The sequence below is a fragment of the Pelodiscus sinensis genome, chromosome 16 (genome assembly GCF_052426305.1).
Source record: "Pelodiscus sinensis isolate ZL-2025 chromosome 16, ASM5242630v1, whole genome shotgun sequence".
NCBI classification, from domain to species: Eukaryota; Metazoa; Chordata; order Testudines; family Trionychidae; genus Pelodiscus; species Pelodiscus sinensis.
In genome coordinates, this window is record NC_143067.1 from 41,551,388 (window position 1) to 41,566,866 (window position 15,479).

General features: G+C 65.0%; 1 protein-coding gene across 1 annotated transcript in view; it reads right to left on the reverse strand.

Annotated features, from left to right (window-relative positions):
• The window catches only part of DIAPH1 (diaphanous related formin 1), a 109,101-nt gene that overhangs the window by 31,131 nt on the left and 62,491 nt on the right, over positions 1-15,479 (reverse strand). Inside the window, exons 17-18 of the mRNA XM_089769607.1 lie at positions 13,913-14,027; positions 13,627-13,635 (exon numbers count right to left, since the gene is read on the reverse strand). Of these exons, the coding sequence (XP_089625733.1) occupies positions 13,627-13,635; positions 13,913-14,027 (124 nt within the window). The remainder of the gene's footprint in view (positions 1-13,626; positions 13,636-13,912; positions 14,028-15,479) is intronic.

The following is a 15,479-nucleotide window of genomic DNA, read 5'->3' on the forward strand; positions in this document are numbered from 1 at the left end:
TATGGCCAGACCAGAGTCCTGGGCCACAGTGGTTCAGCCTGTAGTCCGGGGTCTAATGACCCTTCCGATCATTCCACCTGGCCTGGCTCGGGGGGACTACGCACGACCCGAGGCAGGAGAAGGCTGCAGCGCCGAGCGCACTAACAGTAACCTGCCCTACAACACGCTGGGCAGCAGGAACATGAACTGCCCCCCGGCCCAGTCCCACTGGGACCACACGGAAGGGACGAGCTGCATCTCTCAGCCACGACGGTGCTTTCCCTGGATCCCCTCCCCCTGCCGTGTGCTCACACAGACAGAGCAGCTACTGAGAGAGTCCCTGACCTCGTTTTCTGTGCACGCGCACGAACGAAGGGCACCGCCAACCAGAGAGGCTTACAGGAAAAACAGCTACTCTGAAAAGTGCCAGCGGCCAGAGGGCTCTGTGGCTGCGGAGAGCACCCGGCCCGTGCTCCTGGTGAGCGCTCTCACGAAGGACTTGGGGGCAGCCGAAGGGATCATGCGTAAAGAAAAGGGGAAGTGCGCAGCCCTGGCCCTAGGAGACGCAGCCCAACGCTTGGGGCTTTAGGGCAGAACTGTACGAAGCACCCTGGAGAATCAAGCGGGTCGGGTCAGTGCGGGCTCAGCATTCGACAGCACAACTGCGGGGACCAGCTACTCTGCAACGGATGTTCCCATCGAAACCCTGAGCAACACCATCGGGGAGACAGCAGCTGCTCTGAATGTCTCTGCCGCTCGCCTGCCACACAAGTCACTGCGGCTCTGCACCAAGCCATGGCCGACGACCGGGGCACCTCTGGTACAGCCACATCAGCTCCAGCCCGTTAATCGCCACGCCGCAGGCAGACACCCAGCACTTCAGCAATTTCCCCTCACCCCTTCACGTCAGCCCATTCCCACCCAGCAGGACGCTGCCATTAGTCCGCACACACACAGCCCAAAGCCTGGCCATCAGTAAAGACAAGGGAACCCTCCCCACCTCACCTGCCCTGAGCTCAAAGCCATCACCCATCTGGAAGCGCTGACCCTCTCCTCTCCACGGCCGAGCTAGGCCAGTGATGGCCATCGGTGAGCCAGGAGAAAGAATACCAGGGCCTCCTTCAAAGGGGGGTGGGCCTCTGCCCCCCAGAGGACCTTGTGTGACGGCGCGTTGGGGTCCCCCGACTCCTGCACCCCCGTAGTGGCCGAACAGACTCCCCCAGCCAGTAGAACAGGGGGAGTTTATTGCTTCTCCAGGATACAGCACAGCACAGATGTAATCTGGTTCCAGGGCAGGCCTAGGATGCCTCAGCCCCCCTTGAGATGGGGGACACTGGGCCCCTAAATCCCAGCCCCTTCCCTAGGCTGCTTCCTCGATGATACCAGACCGAAACTAACTCTCTTCCAGCCCTGCCCCCAGCCAGGGGCGACATTCCCCCTTCCTTTGTTGCGCTCCCTGGGGGGTAGCTGGTCGGACAGGTTGAGAGACCCTTGCCTAGTGACTCATCCCGTCCTGCCGGGCCGTGGTACAGACAGCAGCCAGTGGGGGTCACCCCCAGCCCCAGCCTAGCAACCAGCCAGGTACCCCCCCATACGTCACACCTGGCTACAGAAATCAATGCCTTTACCGCCCAGTCTGTGTAACGCACTAGGCTTCGCTGCAACTGCTACAAAGGAGCTGAAGCAACAAGCGGCATTTGCAACAGCAGCGCGAAGAATCGGCGAAGAATCCCAAGTCCTGCTCTCCTACTGGGCAAGACGCCTGGCACACGAGGACCGGGCTACTCCCAGACCGGCTCCTCTTCAGTCCCCCGACACAACCGCTTTTCACAGGGACTCTGTAGCTAGACACACCCGGTCCGGAACAGGACCCCCGCTGCAGCACCGCTTGTCTGAAAAGCCCCTCCACAGACGCTTCTCGGGGGGACTGTGCTCGGCCAAAGAGTCTCCCTACAAAGCCGAACGCCGAGGACTTCGTCCAGGAGCAGCGTCCCACTTCAGGCCACAGCGCCTTTCTAGGATGCTAGGCAGGAGGGGCTGTCCGAACGAAGCCTTCGCTATGTGTGGCGCAGAGCGTGGGCACGGCAGGAGCCCTGGGAGTTTTCCCAGCACCCCGGGGAACCCCCAGGGGAGTAGTTAACTGTGCTGGGCGCATGGCTCCCCACGCTGCAGCCCGGTTACACGGGCACCTTCCAGTGCGCTGGGGGTGGCGAGTGGGTCTTCACCCCGAGCCCCAGAGGTGCCGAGCAGTCGTAGCCCACGACGGATACAGCACACCCCCTTCACCTTGGGCCCCACAGGGACAGAACCCAGAGCCCCCCTGGCCTGGAGACCACAGGGGCAGAGCCCTCTCTTCGCCCATTTGGGCTCTCTGCTGGGGGGCCCAGGGCTCCCCGTACAGATTTCAGCTGCCGACTTCACCACCGTGCTCCAGAGAGCACGCCGCTTTCCAAAGCCCAGCTCACCCCCGCTGTCTGCTCCTGGGCGGAGCACGCCCCCCGAAACGCCACGGCAGCCCTTGAGGCGGGGGAGCAGAGCACTGAGACGCGCTCACGTGCCCTGGCCCCTTAGCGCAGGATCCTGGAGAGCGCCAGGGCAAGAAGCCAGCTGCTCCCCCCCAGGCAGGAAAGGCAGTAACACCTTGAACCCCCAGGCAGCTGGAACAAGGCAACTCTGGTGCCCAGGCCCCGCTGGGGGGAAGGGCACCCTGGCGGACAGCTCCGCACCAGCCCTGCCTGGGGAGCAGAACCCCGCTGCCCTCCACACGGTGGGACAGGGCACCCCGGCTCTCGGGGGAGTCCCGTGGGTGCGTAACTCCGGCTGTTCACTGCCCTTTCCTGTCTCCCTCAGTGCAGGCAGGGCACAGCCTCTGGCTCTGGTCACCACCGAGCGCTGCCTGTGCTAGCCCTGAACTCAGCGTGACTGCAGCTGCAGCAGCAGCTCTGCCTCAGCCAGCCCCAGCCCCCTGCAGACTCCGCCCTTGCTCAAGCTCTTTATTTTCTGCGTCATGAACACAAAATGGGGACGAGGGAGAAGGAAAACATCCTGCCTAAAATGGCCGACTGCAGCAGGAAAGCGAGCAAATCGCACGGCAGTGCAAGAGCGCCCCCTGCTGCTGGAAAAGCCACACGAAGGGACTGCTGACGACAGGCTCACAGACCCAGAACCCAGGGCGGGCAGAGCCCTCCGCAGGCACCGGGCCCAGCCCCGACTCAGTCCTCCCAGGCAGGGCTCTGTCCAGCCGGGCCTGAAACCCCTCCGGGGATGGAGACCCCTCCCCCTCCCCAGAACCCGGCCCAGCGCTTCCCACCCACCTCGGGAAATCGTTTTTCCTAATATCCAGCCTGGACCTGCCCCCCGCCACGGGAGCCCCTTGCTCCTCGTTCTGCCCCCCCCCCCCCCGCGAACAGCCGCCAGCCTCTTCGGAGCCCCCGTAGGGCGCTGCAGGCTGCTCTCAACCCCCCTCCCTCGTCTCTTCTGCAGTGAACAGCCCCAGTCCCCCAGCCTCTCCTCGTAGGCCAGCGCTCCAGCCCCCGGGTTTCCCTCTGGACCCTCTCCAGTGCGTCCACATCCTCCCTGTAGCGGGGCCCAGAACTGGGCGCAACACTCCAGACGTGGCCTCGCCCGGGCCGAATAAAGGGGAATAATCACTGCTCTGGATCTGCCGGCAACGCTCCTCCTAATGCCCCCCAACCTGCCGTTAGCCGGCTGGGCTACACGGGCGCCCTGGAGACACCTCCAGCGTCTCATCCCCAGGCCCTTTTCTTCCCCAGGATGCTATCTGGAGAGGCTTCCTGTCTGCACTCTGCAGGAAGGAGACTGGACGGAGAGCGCGAGCTCTGCTAACGGCTGGGCCAGAGCCCCTGGAGCTGCGGATACTGATTATACCCCCAGGCAGCGCTTAGGGCACGTTACCACTCGCATAGCCCCACTGAGGGGTGCAGGGGCATGGCACCCGCCACTCCAGGCAGAGACCCGGCGTTCCCTTGCCAGAGCGCGACTAGACTCAGCTCCACGGCCACGATGCTAAGGCCTGCCCCCTCCTCCCTGCGAGGGTGTGGGAAGCAGTCCCCGACCCTCGGCAGCGCCCCCATCACCGAGCTGGAAGAGAAGCCGGCCCAGCAGATTCCAACAAGCCCTGCAAATGCCAATACAGCCCCGCCGCACACCCCAACTCTCAGTGACCACATCACCTGGGCGCCTCTGGCTCCCGCCCCGGCCCACGCGCCTCATCATAATCATATCTGGAGACGGACCATCTCAGAGCTGGCGGGACTCGAGAGGCCACTGAGCCCAGCCCCCTGCCCTCGCGGCAGGGCCAGGCACCATCCCTGGCAGATTTGCCCCAGCCCCCTAAACGGCCCCTAAAGGGCTGAACTCACAAGCCTGGGTTCAGCGAGCCACTGAGCTCTCCCTGCCCGCCGCGAGCCCATCCGGTCGCAGCACCGCGCCCCGCTGCTTGTGCTGCTGCGCTGGGGCCTCGTGCCCCCGTGGACCCCAGCTTCTCCCCTCCCATGAGCGCAGCTTCGGGGGTTCGGGAGCCTGGGTCCCAGGACAGGGTGAGGGAAGGAGGAAACTGCTCACTCTGGCTCTCCCGGAGGAGCGAGACTCGCACCTGCTTCTCAGCCAGGGCCCGAGGACGCCGGGACGTTTGGCACAGAACAGGGGCTGGAACCCGCTCTCGGCTCCCTCAGTCCCCAAAGCCTGACAAACCAAGCTCCCCGCAGGCCAGGCTCTCAGGCGCTTAGCGCAGGGACAGCGTAGGCCTGGACTCGGCGCACATCACAGCTCCGGCACTGCGCGCCCGCGGGGGGGCACTGCGCGCCCGCGGGGGGGGCACTGCGCACCCGGGGGGGGGGCACTGCGCGGGGGAGGAGGGGCACTGCGCGCTACTGAGCAGAGGGTTTGGACAAAGATTCATCTCTCTCTCTGCACCGAAACACAAACCCAGAACAGCAGCAAAGCAGCAAGTGCACCGGGCCCAGCACCCAACGCTGGCAGCCCCGCCCTGGGCCGAGCCCACGAGCACTGTATGGACCACTTCTGGCAGGTGGCCTCTTGCCAGGGAAGCCAGCCTTCGCGGCTGTCCGCACACACGCAGCGCGCATGGGGGGGGGGTCCTACAGCCAGGCCCCGGCGGCCCCGGCGGCGCGCGAGACCCGCGCTTGGGAGACTGGGCGGGCACTGGCAGGCCTGGGCAGGAGCAGGGTGTGGCACTCGGTGCTTTCCAGAATTACTGCAGGGATAGGGAGAGGCCCCCCAGCACAGCCCAGGCCTGTCTGCTGAGCGCGGCTGGGATGACTAACCGCTGCAGCGACCGGCTCGCCCAGGGTGACTCAGCAGGGCAGTGCTGGGAAAGCACAAGAGAGGTTCGGGTGGGGCACGGGGGAGACTCCTGGCACGGCCGCCTGGAGCTCTGCTAGGCTGATCTGGGGCAGCAGCAAGAGCATCGGGGCCGGGGCCCTGCGGTACCCCCGGCACCTCCACACGACTGTCAGGCACCAGCACAAGCCCTGCCAAACGGCACAACGGGAAAGCCCCGGGGTAGAAATGCCCCCCCCCCCCCCCTGCCCAGAGCAGCAGATGGAGAAGCCTCCCGAGCACACAGAAAAGGAGACAAAACTCCCTGTCAGGCTCCGAAGAGACACAAAGGGCCCTTGGAACACGGCCCGGGCTGCTCAGCCCCCGCCTGGCCAGGGGGCTTCCGCATGAAAGAGAGGGCCAGATGGGCCGGGGCGAGCCGGCCAGCGCGGCAAAGCCTTTGTCTGCGCAAAGCCGCTTTCCGCTCTTTGTCTGGGAGGGAAGCCAGCTGAGGGGGCGGAGGGGAGAGGGAGAAGGGCTGCATCATTGCCTGGGTAGGATTAGCTGATGACCTCCTCCTCCAATCCAGCTCCTCTGACATCACTGCTAGAAACCGGAGCCAGCCTGGCTCAACTGCGCACATCTGGTGGCTGCGAGGAGCAGTGCAGGCTGAGGGATGCATTCAAAGCAAGGGGACCCCCGCCCTCCGGTTCCAGGGGTGGCCGGGCTAGTCTGCACACAGCCAGCAGTCGCAGCACCTCCCAGACTAAGAGCACGGCGCTGGCGCCATCGGGAACATGGCTGTGCCACCCGACGACGGTTGGTTTAACCTCCCAAGGAATACCCGGGCTGCCCAAGCTACGGGTCCTCGGGCTGCCCCGGAAAGGCCCAGGGCCAAGGAACCCCAGCGCAGAGCAAAGCCCAGCAAGGAGCCAGCTCGGGCTGTTCACGATCAGCCTTCCAAGCAACGGCCCTGCTTGTCACACCACTGGCCAGGACCGCGGGAGCCCGCGGAGCCGGGTCACGGGCACCACGTCCCTGCAGGCTGCCTGGCACCTGCCCTGGCATTCCAGCGGTGCGGGGAGCCGCGCTCCGGGCACTCAGGAGCCCACAGCTCCGGCGTGGGGGCTGCAGACTGCATGTCGCAGGCGGGAGCTGCTCGGCTGCCAGCTTCCCGAGGGAAAGGAAAGAGGCCGGAACACGCGGACCTGGCTCAAGGACCTCTCCCAGCCCAGCCACCCACCTCGCACCGTGCCCCGCACCTCGGGCGGCCACCCCACAGGCACAAGGAGCACTGCGCAGCCAGCTGTGGGTCTGGCTTTGTGGTGGGACGAGCAGGGCGCTGGGCTGGGCTGGCCTGAGTGCCACGCCGGGGCCTGGCTTCCCGCGCTGCCAGGCAGGAGCATCCCGGCGAGAGCCCCACAGCTGGCACGAGACGCAAGGCCTCTCGGCGAGGGCTCGCTTGCTTACGGGGGAAGAGTCTCAGCCCAGGCGGGCCTGGCCAGGGAGCACAGGGCACTAAGGCCGGCACCGCCCGGGGCCCCAGCAGCAGAGTGCAGCGTGCAGGGCTGACAAGCAGACCAGGAACACGCCCCTTGCCCGCTGTCCTAAGCCACCGGTTCCGCCGAACCAGGCTCATTTCCAGCAGCCCCACACCTGAGGCTTGAAAGAACAGCAGAACCTGCTGGGAACTCACCCGTCAGCCTCGGCGGGAGTCACCTAGCAGACGGTTCTGCTTCCCCTCGCTCAAAGCAGGACTAGCCAACACGGTGTTAAAAACATCAGCGGCCACCTGCCCTACTCCTGCCGTGGCCCTCACCAGCAGTGGCACATCTGGTGCCCCAGCTGCGAGCCAGATGTTTGCAGGCTAACACCGCGGCTAACGGGTTTCCCAGGCCGCACAGTGAAATGGACACAATTCTGCCCGTTTTACTCTGTACAGCAGGGAAAGCGACAGGAAATCCCAGCGGCCCCACGTAGCTGCTTGGGGAAGCCACAGGCAACAGAGGGCTCCCCAGACGGGTGGGCCACCTAGCCTGGCAGAGGAGTCCTGGGCTGGGTTTCCGACCGATCAGACACGGGCCGTGCAGAAGCAGACGTGTAAGAATCTCACGGTGGGGGGGATGTGACCACTGGCTCTGCCCACCTTCCTGTATCGCTCCCTGGTGTGCAGGTGCCTGGGACCGGGCCAGTGCTACCTTCTAACCCTTCTGCAGCCAGTGTGGCCCATGTCAAAAGACTCCTGGGTGCCACCTGTGCGGGGTGGCGCTGTCCTCGTGCAACGTGTGCGAGCCCTGCCCCCAGGCCCCCGCTGAGCGCTGCCGTCTGGACCCAGACATTGGGCACCACTGGGAAAGCCCCTAAAGCCACTTAGAAACCGAGACTCCCCCTTCACAGCTGCTGAGGCACCGGGTTCCGGTGAGGCGGTCCCCCGGACAGGCTGTCTGGGATTGGCAGCCTGGGGGCGAGCTGGGACTGCGGCCACAGGGATGCCTGGGCGGGTAGGATGAGCTGGCCCTTGGGCAGGTGTTGTCTGGGACCGGTGCCAAAAGCTGGGCAAGGTGGGCCCGTGTGGCTGGAGCGCTCGGGTGGCAGCGGCAGATGCACAAAGCCCCCGGACACGCCTCACACGGGGCACCGTGCTTGGAGCAGGGCTGGAATCCTGTGCCACGCAGAGCGCCGGCCGGGGGCTGCCGGAGCTGCTAGGTGAGGGCCAGGGGGCTGCTGTGCTGCTGCGGAGCCTCACGCACAGCAGGGCTGGGACTTAACCGGTAACCCCGCCCGCACGGGCAGCACTGCCTACGGGCAACCGGGCGGAGCTGCCGCGGGCAGGAGGCTACTCTGGCCGGGGTGCTGGGGCAGCCCCTGCCTGTGGGGCACCCAGGTCTGCCGCAGGCAGGGGCGGCTCCAGCCTGCTCCACCGTGGTAGCATGGGCTCTCTGCCCGCCCCCGGAAAGAGACGGCCGCACACGTGGGTTGTGCCCACGGAAGCTCATGCCACCTATAAACCCATCCCCACGCACCCCTGCCAGCTGGCCGGCCGTCCCTCCCCACGCACCCCTGCCAGCCAGCCGGCCGGCCGTCCCTCCCCACGCACCCCTGCCAGCCGGCCGGCCGGCCGTCCCTCCCCACGCACCCCTGCCAGCCGGCCGGCCGTCCCTCCCCACGCACCCCTGCCAGCCAGCCGGCCGGCCGTCCCTCCCCACGCACCCCTGCCAGCCGGCCGGCCGTCCCTCCCCACGCACCCCTGCCAGCCAGCCGGCCGGCCGTCCCTCCCCACGCACCCCTGCCAGCCAGCCGGCCGTCCCTCCCCACGCACCCCTGCCAGCCAGCCGGCCGGTCGTCCCTCCCCACGCACCCCTGCCAGCCAGCCGGCCGGTCGTCCCTCCCCACGCACCCCTGCCAGCCAGCCGGCCGGCCGTCCCTCCCCACGCACCCCTGCCAGCCAGCCGGCCGTCCCTCCCCACGCACCCCTGCCAGCCAGCCGGCCGTCCCTCCCCACGCACCCCTGCCAGCCAGCCAGCCGGCCGTCCCTCCCCACGCACCCCTGCCAGCCAGCCGGCCGGCCGTCCCTCCCCACGCACCCCTGCCAGCCAGCCGGCCGGCCGTCCCTCCCCACGCACCCCTGCCAGCCAGCCGGCCGTCCCTCCCCACGCACCCCTGCCAGCCAGCCGGCCGTCCCTCCCCACGCACCCCTGCCAGCCAGCCGGCCGGCCGTCCCTCCCCACGCACCCCTGCCAGCCAGCCGGCCGTCCCTCCCCACGCACCCCTGCCAGCCAGCCGGCCGTCCCTCCCCACGCACCCCTGCCAGCCGGCCGGCCGTCCCTCCCCACGCACCCCTGCCAGCCGGCTGGCCGTCGCTCCCTCCCCACGCACCCCTGCCAGCCGTCCCTCCCTCCGCACGCACCCCTTCTATCTATCTGTCTCAGTCTCCAAGTTGCTTCAGGGCCACTAAGTTACAGACTAACACGGCTCCCCCCCCCCATTCATTTCACAGCGTTTGTAAAGCTGCCACGGATGCATCATGGTGCTGCCACCTCAGTGTTTCATCTTCCCGCTGTCCCCAGCATTGTGTTGCAGGGAGCATGGCCAGGAGTTCAGAACCAGGAACATTAGCTCATCTCCGAATTGTTGCATCCCCCAGACTGCGCAGTAAAAGAAAGGCCAGGCAAGCCCAAAAGGTCCATGTGCCACCTGGCGTTCCAAGGGAGAACTGCACGCTGCCCAAGGAGTTCTGAGGAGAGGCTTCACCACCACACGAAGGGATCTCCAAGGTGCTGTTTCGTTTCAGACCAATTCCACAAGCCAAAGGCACAGAGACTGACGGGAACTCCACTCGGCTGGGAGGGGCCGACGGTTCTTGGTGTCTGTGCAGCATCTGCTCTTAGTGCTCCTCCTCCCCTAGTGCAACCCACTGGTTCTCAGCAGCCTCTCAGCCTCTCACAGACTGAGCAGCTAAGAGACTGGCTGTTGGTTTAGGTGTTCGCTGCTACAGACTGGCTGTTGGTTTAGGTGTTCGCTGCTACAGACTGGCTGTTGGTTTAGGTGTTCGCTGCTACAGACTGGCTGTTGGTTTAGGTGTTCGCTGCTACAGACTGGCTGTTGGTTTAGGTGTTCGCTGCTACAGACTGGCTGTTGGTTTAGGTGTTCGCTGCTACAGACTGGCTGTTGGTTTAGGTGTTCGCTGCTACAGACTGGCTGTTGGTTTAGGTGTTCGCTGCTACAGACTGGCTGTTGGTTTAAGTGTTCGCTGCTACAGACTGGCTGTTGGTTTAGGTGCTCGCTGCTACAGACTGGCTGTTGGTTTAGGTGCTCGCTGCTACAGACTGGCTGTTGGTTTAGGTGTTCGCTGCTACAGACTGGCTGTTGGTTTAGGTGCTCGCTGTTACAGACTGGCTGTTGGTTTAGGTGCTCGCTGTTACAGACTGGCTGTTGGTTTAGGTGTTCGCTGCTACAGACTGGCTGTTGGTTTAGGTGCTCGCTGCTACAGACTGGCTGTTGGTTTAAGTGTTCGCTGTTACAGACTGGCTCGGCTACCCCTTTGGGACTTAGCTTCAGGGGAGCCCCGTTAGTCTGCACAGGAACACACAAGCAAAGGGCAGGGAGCACTTCACAGACGGGAGTCAGGAGTTCAAGGGCACAGCCCACTTCTCCAGATGAGGAACCTCCAGGCGTGTGAAGTGGGCCGTGCCCACAAAACACCTGGTCCCATCGACATGTGACCTTTGAGCTTATCTCCCAATGTCCTCTCCCCCCGCCCCCTTATTTATTTTTGCTTTCGGGCCGCGCACTCTGGTCATGGGAAGAAGCGGGCTGTGCCCACGAAACGCCTGGTCCCATCGACAGGTTTTGTTGGTCTTTCAAGTGCTCCCAGCCCATTGGCTGGTTGTTACGGTTTTCCTGTGACAGACGCACTCGGCCGCCCTCTGAAACTTTAGCGATTGTGAGGTTAGAAGTCTCACTAAGCCTCGTTCCTCCCAGCAAGCACGCAGCTCCCCTCCACCTCACTCATCCGGGAACCCACCCTGCAATCGGCCCCACTGCCAGCTCTGTCTGCACATCTAGGTCATCAAGTCCAGCCATGCCCCTCTGCCATGTGCACTGGCCCAACTGGACAGTCTCTCCGGGGAGGAAGGAACGGACAAATCCGACGTCCGAAAAGACAACGCGCGCAAGCTGCCGGGGCACTCCTGAACGGATCTCCAAGCCACCGTGTTGTTTCAGGCCAATTCCACAATCAAATACACAGGGAAGCCTTGGAATGATCTTCGTGGACAGGTGTGGGACCATCACGAGGGCTGAAGAAAGACAGCCGCTGGCGAGCGCGCTGCCTGCCAAGCCTAATGCTTAAAAACCAAACAATGGGCACTTCAGAACCACTGGCACCGTCTGTCAGCGTCACGTAACGTGAACAGAGTCGCTATTTTCCCTCCTCTCCCGTTTACTTGGGACCTGGACTTTTAACCCTCCACTCGCCTGAGGAAGTGGGCTGTTCCCACGAAAGCTCGTGAGTCCACCGACAAGTCTTGCCAGTCTGTAAGGTGCTGCTAGGCGATTGGCTGCTAGGCGATTGGCTGCTTACGTTTTTCCAGTTACAGACTCACTGGGCTCCCCTCTGAAGCTTTTGGCACAGTGTCACTACAGGAATGGTGCAACACACGAACCATCCCCTGCCGCAAATCCTGGCGGATTTCTCCACAGCAAGGGCCCAGAACTCCATGCAAAGGCTGCAAGTGCTACTCACCACAGGCCGGCCATACCTGCCTCCTTGCTCTCCTCCTCCCCAAGCGCTTTGGAAACGGAAACAAGCTCTAGCGGTTGATAACATGAGAGTGGATGTGGCCAAATCAAGGCAGCACGCTCCAGGAAACATGGCCAGGGAGCCGGCGATCCCACGGCGGCAGACAGCGACCAGGAAAAATGGCCAGGGAGCCGGCGATCCCACGGCGGCAGACAGCGACCAGGAAACATGGCCAGGGAGCCGGCGATCCCACGGCGGCAGACAGCGATCAGGAAACATGGCCAGGGAGCCGGCGATCCCACGGCGGCAGACAGCGACCAGGAAACATGGCCAGGGAGCCGGCGATCCCACGGCGGCAGACCGCGACCAGGAAACATGGCCAGGGAGCCGGCGATCCCACGGCGGCAGACCGCGACCAGGAAACATGGCCAGGGAGCCGGCGATCCCACGGCGGCAGACAGCGACCAGGAAACATGGCCAGGGAGCCGGCGATCCCACGGCGGCAGACAGCGACCAGGAAACATGGCCAGGGAGCCGGCGATCCCACGGCGGCAGACAGCGACCAGGCAGGTGCCCCAGCACGCAGTCTGGCTACAACACAGCATTCAAGCGAGAGGCCGTGGGACCAAGGGCTGCCTGCGCAGACCCCTCTGCAAGGAAGATCTGGGCACCGCACTGACGGGGATCTGTGGCTCTGGCCACTGCCAAGAGGTGACAGAGGCTCAGACCTGCTCGACAAAGCCCAGGGGCCTTCCTGAAAGGCAGGGGGCTCGGTCCCGGAGAGGCTCGCCCAAGGAGCAAGTGCTGCGGCGTTGGAGGGGGGGGGCTGCTAGCACGAGTGCTGAACTGCCAGTCCTGCCACCTCGCTGCCTACAGTCCGACCAAACCCAGGGCAGTGGGCTCAGAGAGCTCCCTCAAGCACAACCGGGGAATATCGCTACAACCAGCAAGCCCCCCCGCTGGGGACCACAGTAACGAGAGCGCAGCGAGAGCAGCGCACCAGCACCCCCAGCCGTGGGGGGAGTCGGCTGAAGCCAGGGGCTGGGGAGGGAGATCAGCCGGTGGAACTCAGCGGTCCACTCCGCCTCCCTCTGAGCGACGCACTACGCAACCCTCTTCGGAGGAGCACACCCTGCCAGCCAGCATCAGAAGAGCACCGCTGGCCGAAAAGCCCTTCTCCTGCCCTAGGCGACTACCTTCTGGGGAGGGAGGGAGCCCCTCGCCGTCTCCGACTAAGGGACACGGAGAGTGGCCTGCCAGCAGCAGGCAGCACCGAGACGGGGCTCAGGGCAGCACTGCGGGAACTACTCTGTTACAGGGCGAGAGTCGCTCCCTGAAAGCTGCCAGAGCCCCAGGCAGCCCGGCCCGCTTCTCACTGAAACTACGTCACGCGCAGCCTCTATCAGCCAGGGGAAACGGCCATGTCTAGAAACAGGCTAATTCTGCGGGGCCGGAAGCCAGGCGTGTCAGCTTCCTGCATCGGGTCCACATGACTCTACAGAAGCTCAAGAGCGCAAGGCGGAGATGAAGCAGGCGAGCGGCAAAGGCAAAGGGGCACCCCCTGCCCCCTGCAGCTACTGACAGGAGGTGGGGGAAAGCTTCAGGCCCAGCGCAGCCAGGAGGCCCAAAGAGGAGCTCGGCTCCCCCCCGGCAGAGCAAGCTCCATGCCACGGGCAGGGGAGCACGTGGTAAGAAGCTTCCTCTCCCACTCCAGATCAAGTGCTGGAGCCAGGGAGCGCAGGGGCCCAGTGCAAACAAGGAGCCTAAGTTCAGGGCAACGTGGCTGGAGGACACCCGGCTCAGGCGAGTGCCGCCTCGGCTGGAGAGAAAGCCCATGGCGGGGGCCCTGCACTACACAGGGCAGGGGGAGTGAAGTCTGTGCGGCCTGCCCCGGGGCGGAGCCCAACACATACCGGGGAGAGCGAGACCCTCTGCTTTGCGCACTGAATGCGGCTAACACTCAGGAGCCTAGTGCAGCGGTAGGGGAAGGCCTGCTAATGGGAGGAGACCGCTTGCAGCCCTCTTCCGAGAGCCCCCCCAGGGCCGCTCCACCGAGCAGTGTCACGGCACAGGCCCGCGCAGCCTGGCAGAACGGCGCCACTCACCCTTGGAGGCTGCAGGCAGCGGCGGACGAATCCCCAGGCCAGGAAGCAGAGGGGGAGAGAGGGGAAAACGTTAGACCAGACAATACCCCAGCTAGAGCGGTCCTTCCCCCCGGGAGGGAGGCTCACGCGTCCAAGGTGCTCATCAGCTGCTAGCCGAGAAGTCCCCCGGCCTGCCCGCCCTGCCCTCCTGGCGCTGGCACCTGCGCGCCCCTTCGGAAGGCAGCTCCTGCCCAGCCCGCGACCCCTCAGTGCGGCCAGGCAGCCGCAGGGCGCCAGCAGCACTTACACTTGGCCTGGGCAGAGAAGGTGAGCGTCAGCTTGGCGAAGAGCTCGTCGTTCTCAAAGCGATCTTCTTTCACCCGGGTCCAGAAACAGTCCTGGGAGAGCTCCTCAGCCACAATCTGCGGGGAGCATGGGGCACGGTCAGCCCGTGGGTCCAGACCACCCCTCCCTCCCACAGGTGCCCACAACGCTGTCCTGGGCCCTCCGCTCTCCCTCCGCACGCTCGCTAGGATGCCCTTTCTGCTCAAAGAGCTTCAGCTGCCATCTCGGAGCCCTCCAGCGAGCCCCTCTGCGTGGCTTGTCACCCAGCTTACTGAAGGAGCAGCCCCCCTTCTCCAACCAGCACCCCTCTTCCCAGTCCCACTGCTGACAGCACAGCCCTCCTGCATTCGGGGTCATGTGGGGCAGCGCCCACACCTGGCCAGGTCTCTCCTCTCTCGCCACACAACTACCCCGCTCACCCTGGGCAGCAGCGCCTGCAGCCCCCGCTGGTCCCTCGGAGGCTCCAGGTGCCTCTCCCGCCCCCCTGCTGCAGCTGAACTCATCTGCCTTGCAGCCTTCGCCCTCATGCTGAACCGCCTGTCTGCCACCAAACACAAGTCAGGTCTCTCCTCTCCCCTTCCCAGCCCCCTTGCCCAGGGCTTCTCTCTGCCTTGTGCCTCTTGTTCCACGCCCTCCACTGAGCCTGGCCTCCACACCCACTTGCTCAGGAAGTCACCACATGCCGGGGGGGGGGGGGCGGGGGGGTCTGAAGTTCGTGTTTTACCCTTCCTCAACACCTGACTGTGCTGGAGGCGCCTGGGGCAGAGTGCGCCCCTATGCAAGGGAGACAGCAGCGGCCCGATGGCCAACGCCTCCACCAGACCGCCTGGGCCCTCTAGTGACCCTGCCTGCTTCCCAGCCACCTCGGGGAGGAGGAGCTAACAAGTTCAACCCTTATTACTGCTTGGCCCCCCCCAGCTCTGCTAACGCTCCCCAAGCCTGGCCTGTAGCAGGGGAGCCCCCAGCTCTGCCAATACACCCGCACCCTGGGCTGCGGCAGACTTGCTCCTAGACCAGCCTGGCTCTCAAGCTGCTTCGGCAGTTCCAGGTTCGGCTCCCTCCTGGGCTCAGCTGCACAGCAGGTCAGTTCTGGGACGCACCCGCGAGCGGCTACGGCGCTGGCTGAGCAGGGTTTGGCCGCGCAGGCCCCAGACTTGAAGAGTCGCATGTTAACCACTGAGCCACGCGAGAAGCAGCCCAGTCGGCAAGGCCCCAGAAAGAGGGGGCGCCTTGGCGCCATGCCCACAGCTCTCCGGCGGCAGGCTGGGCACGCTTGCTGTCTGCTTGCGGCTACTGCCGTGCTCAGACACACTGGCCCTGTGTCCTGGCGCCGCGGACAAAGCAGAGTCCAAGCAGCCTGTGCTTCCGAGAGCTGGGCCCTGCAGCCGGCTCTGCAGCCTGCGCATTGCGACCCGGCCCAGAGCAGGAACAGCCACTAGCCACACCAATCCCCGGCGAGCCCATCCATCAGCAGCTGCTCTGCAGGGGCCTGAGCCTCAGGGAAGCCATTGCCCTGCGAGCCACCAGCT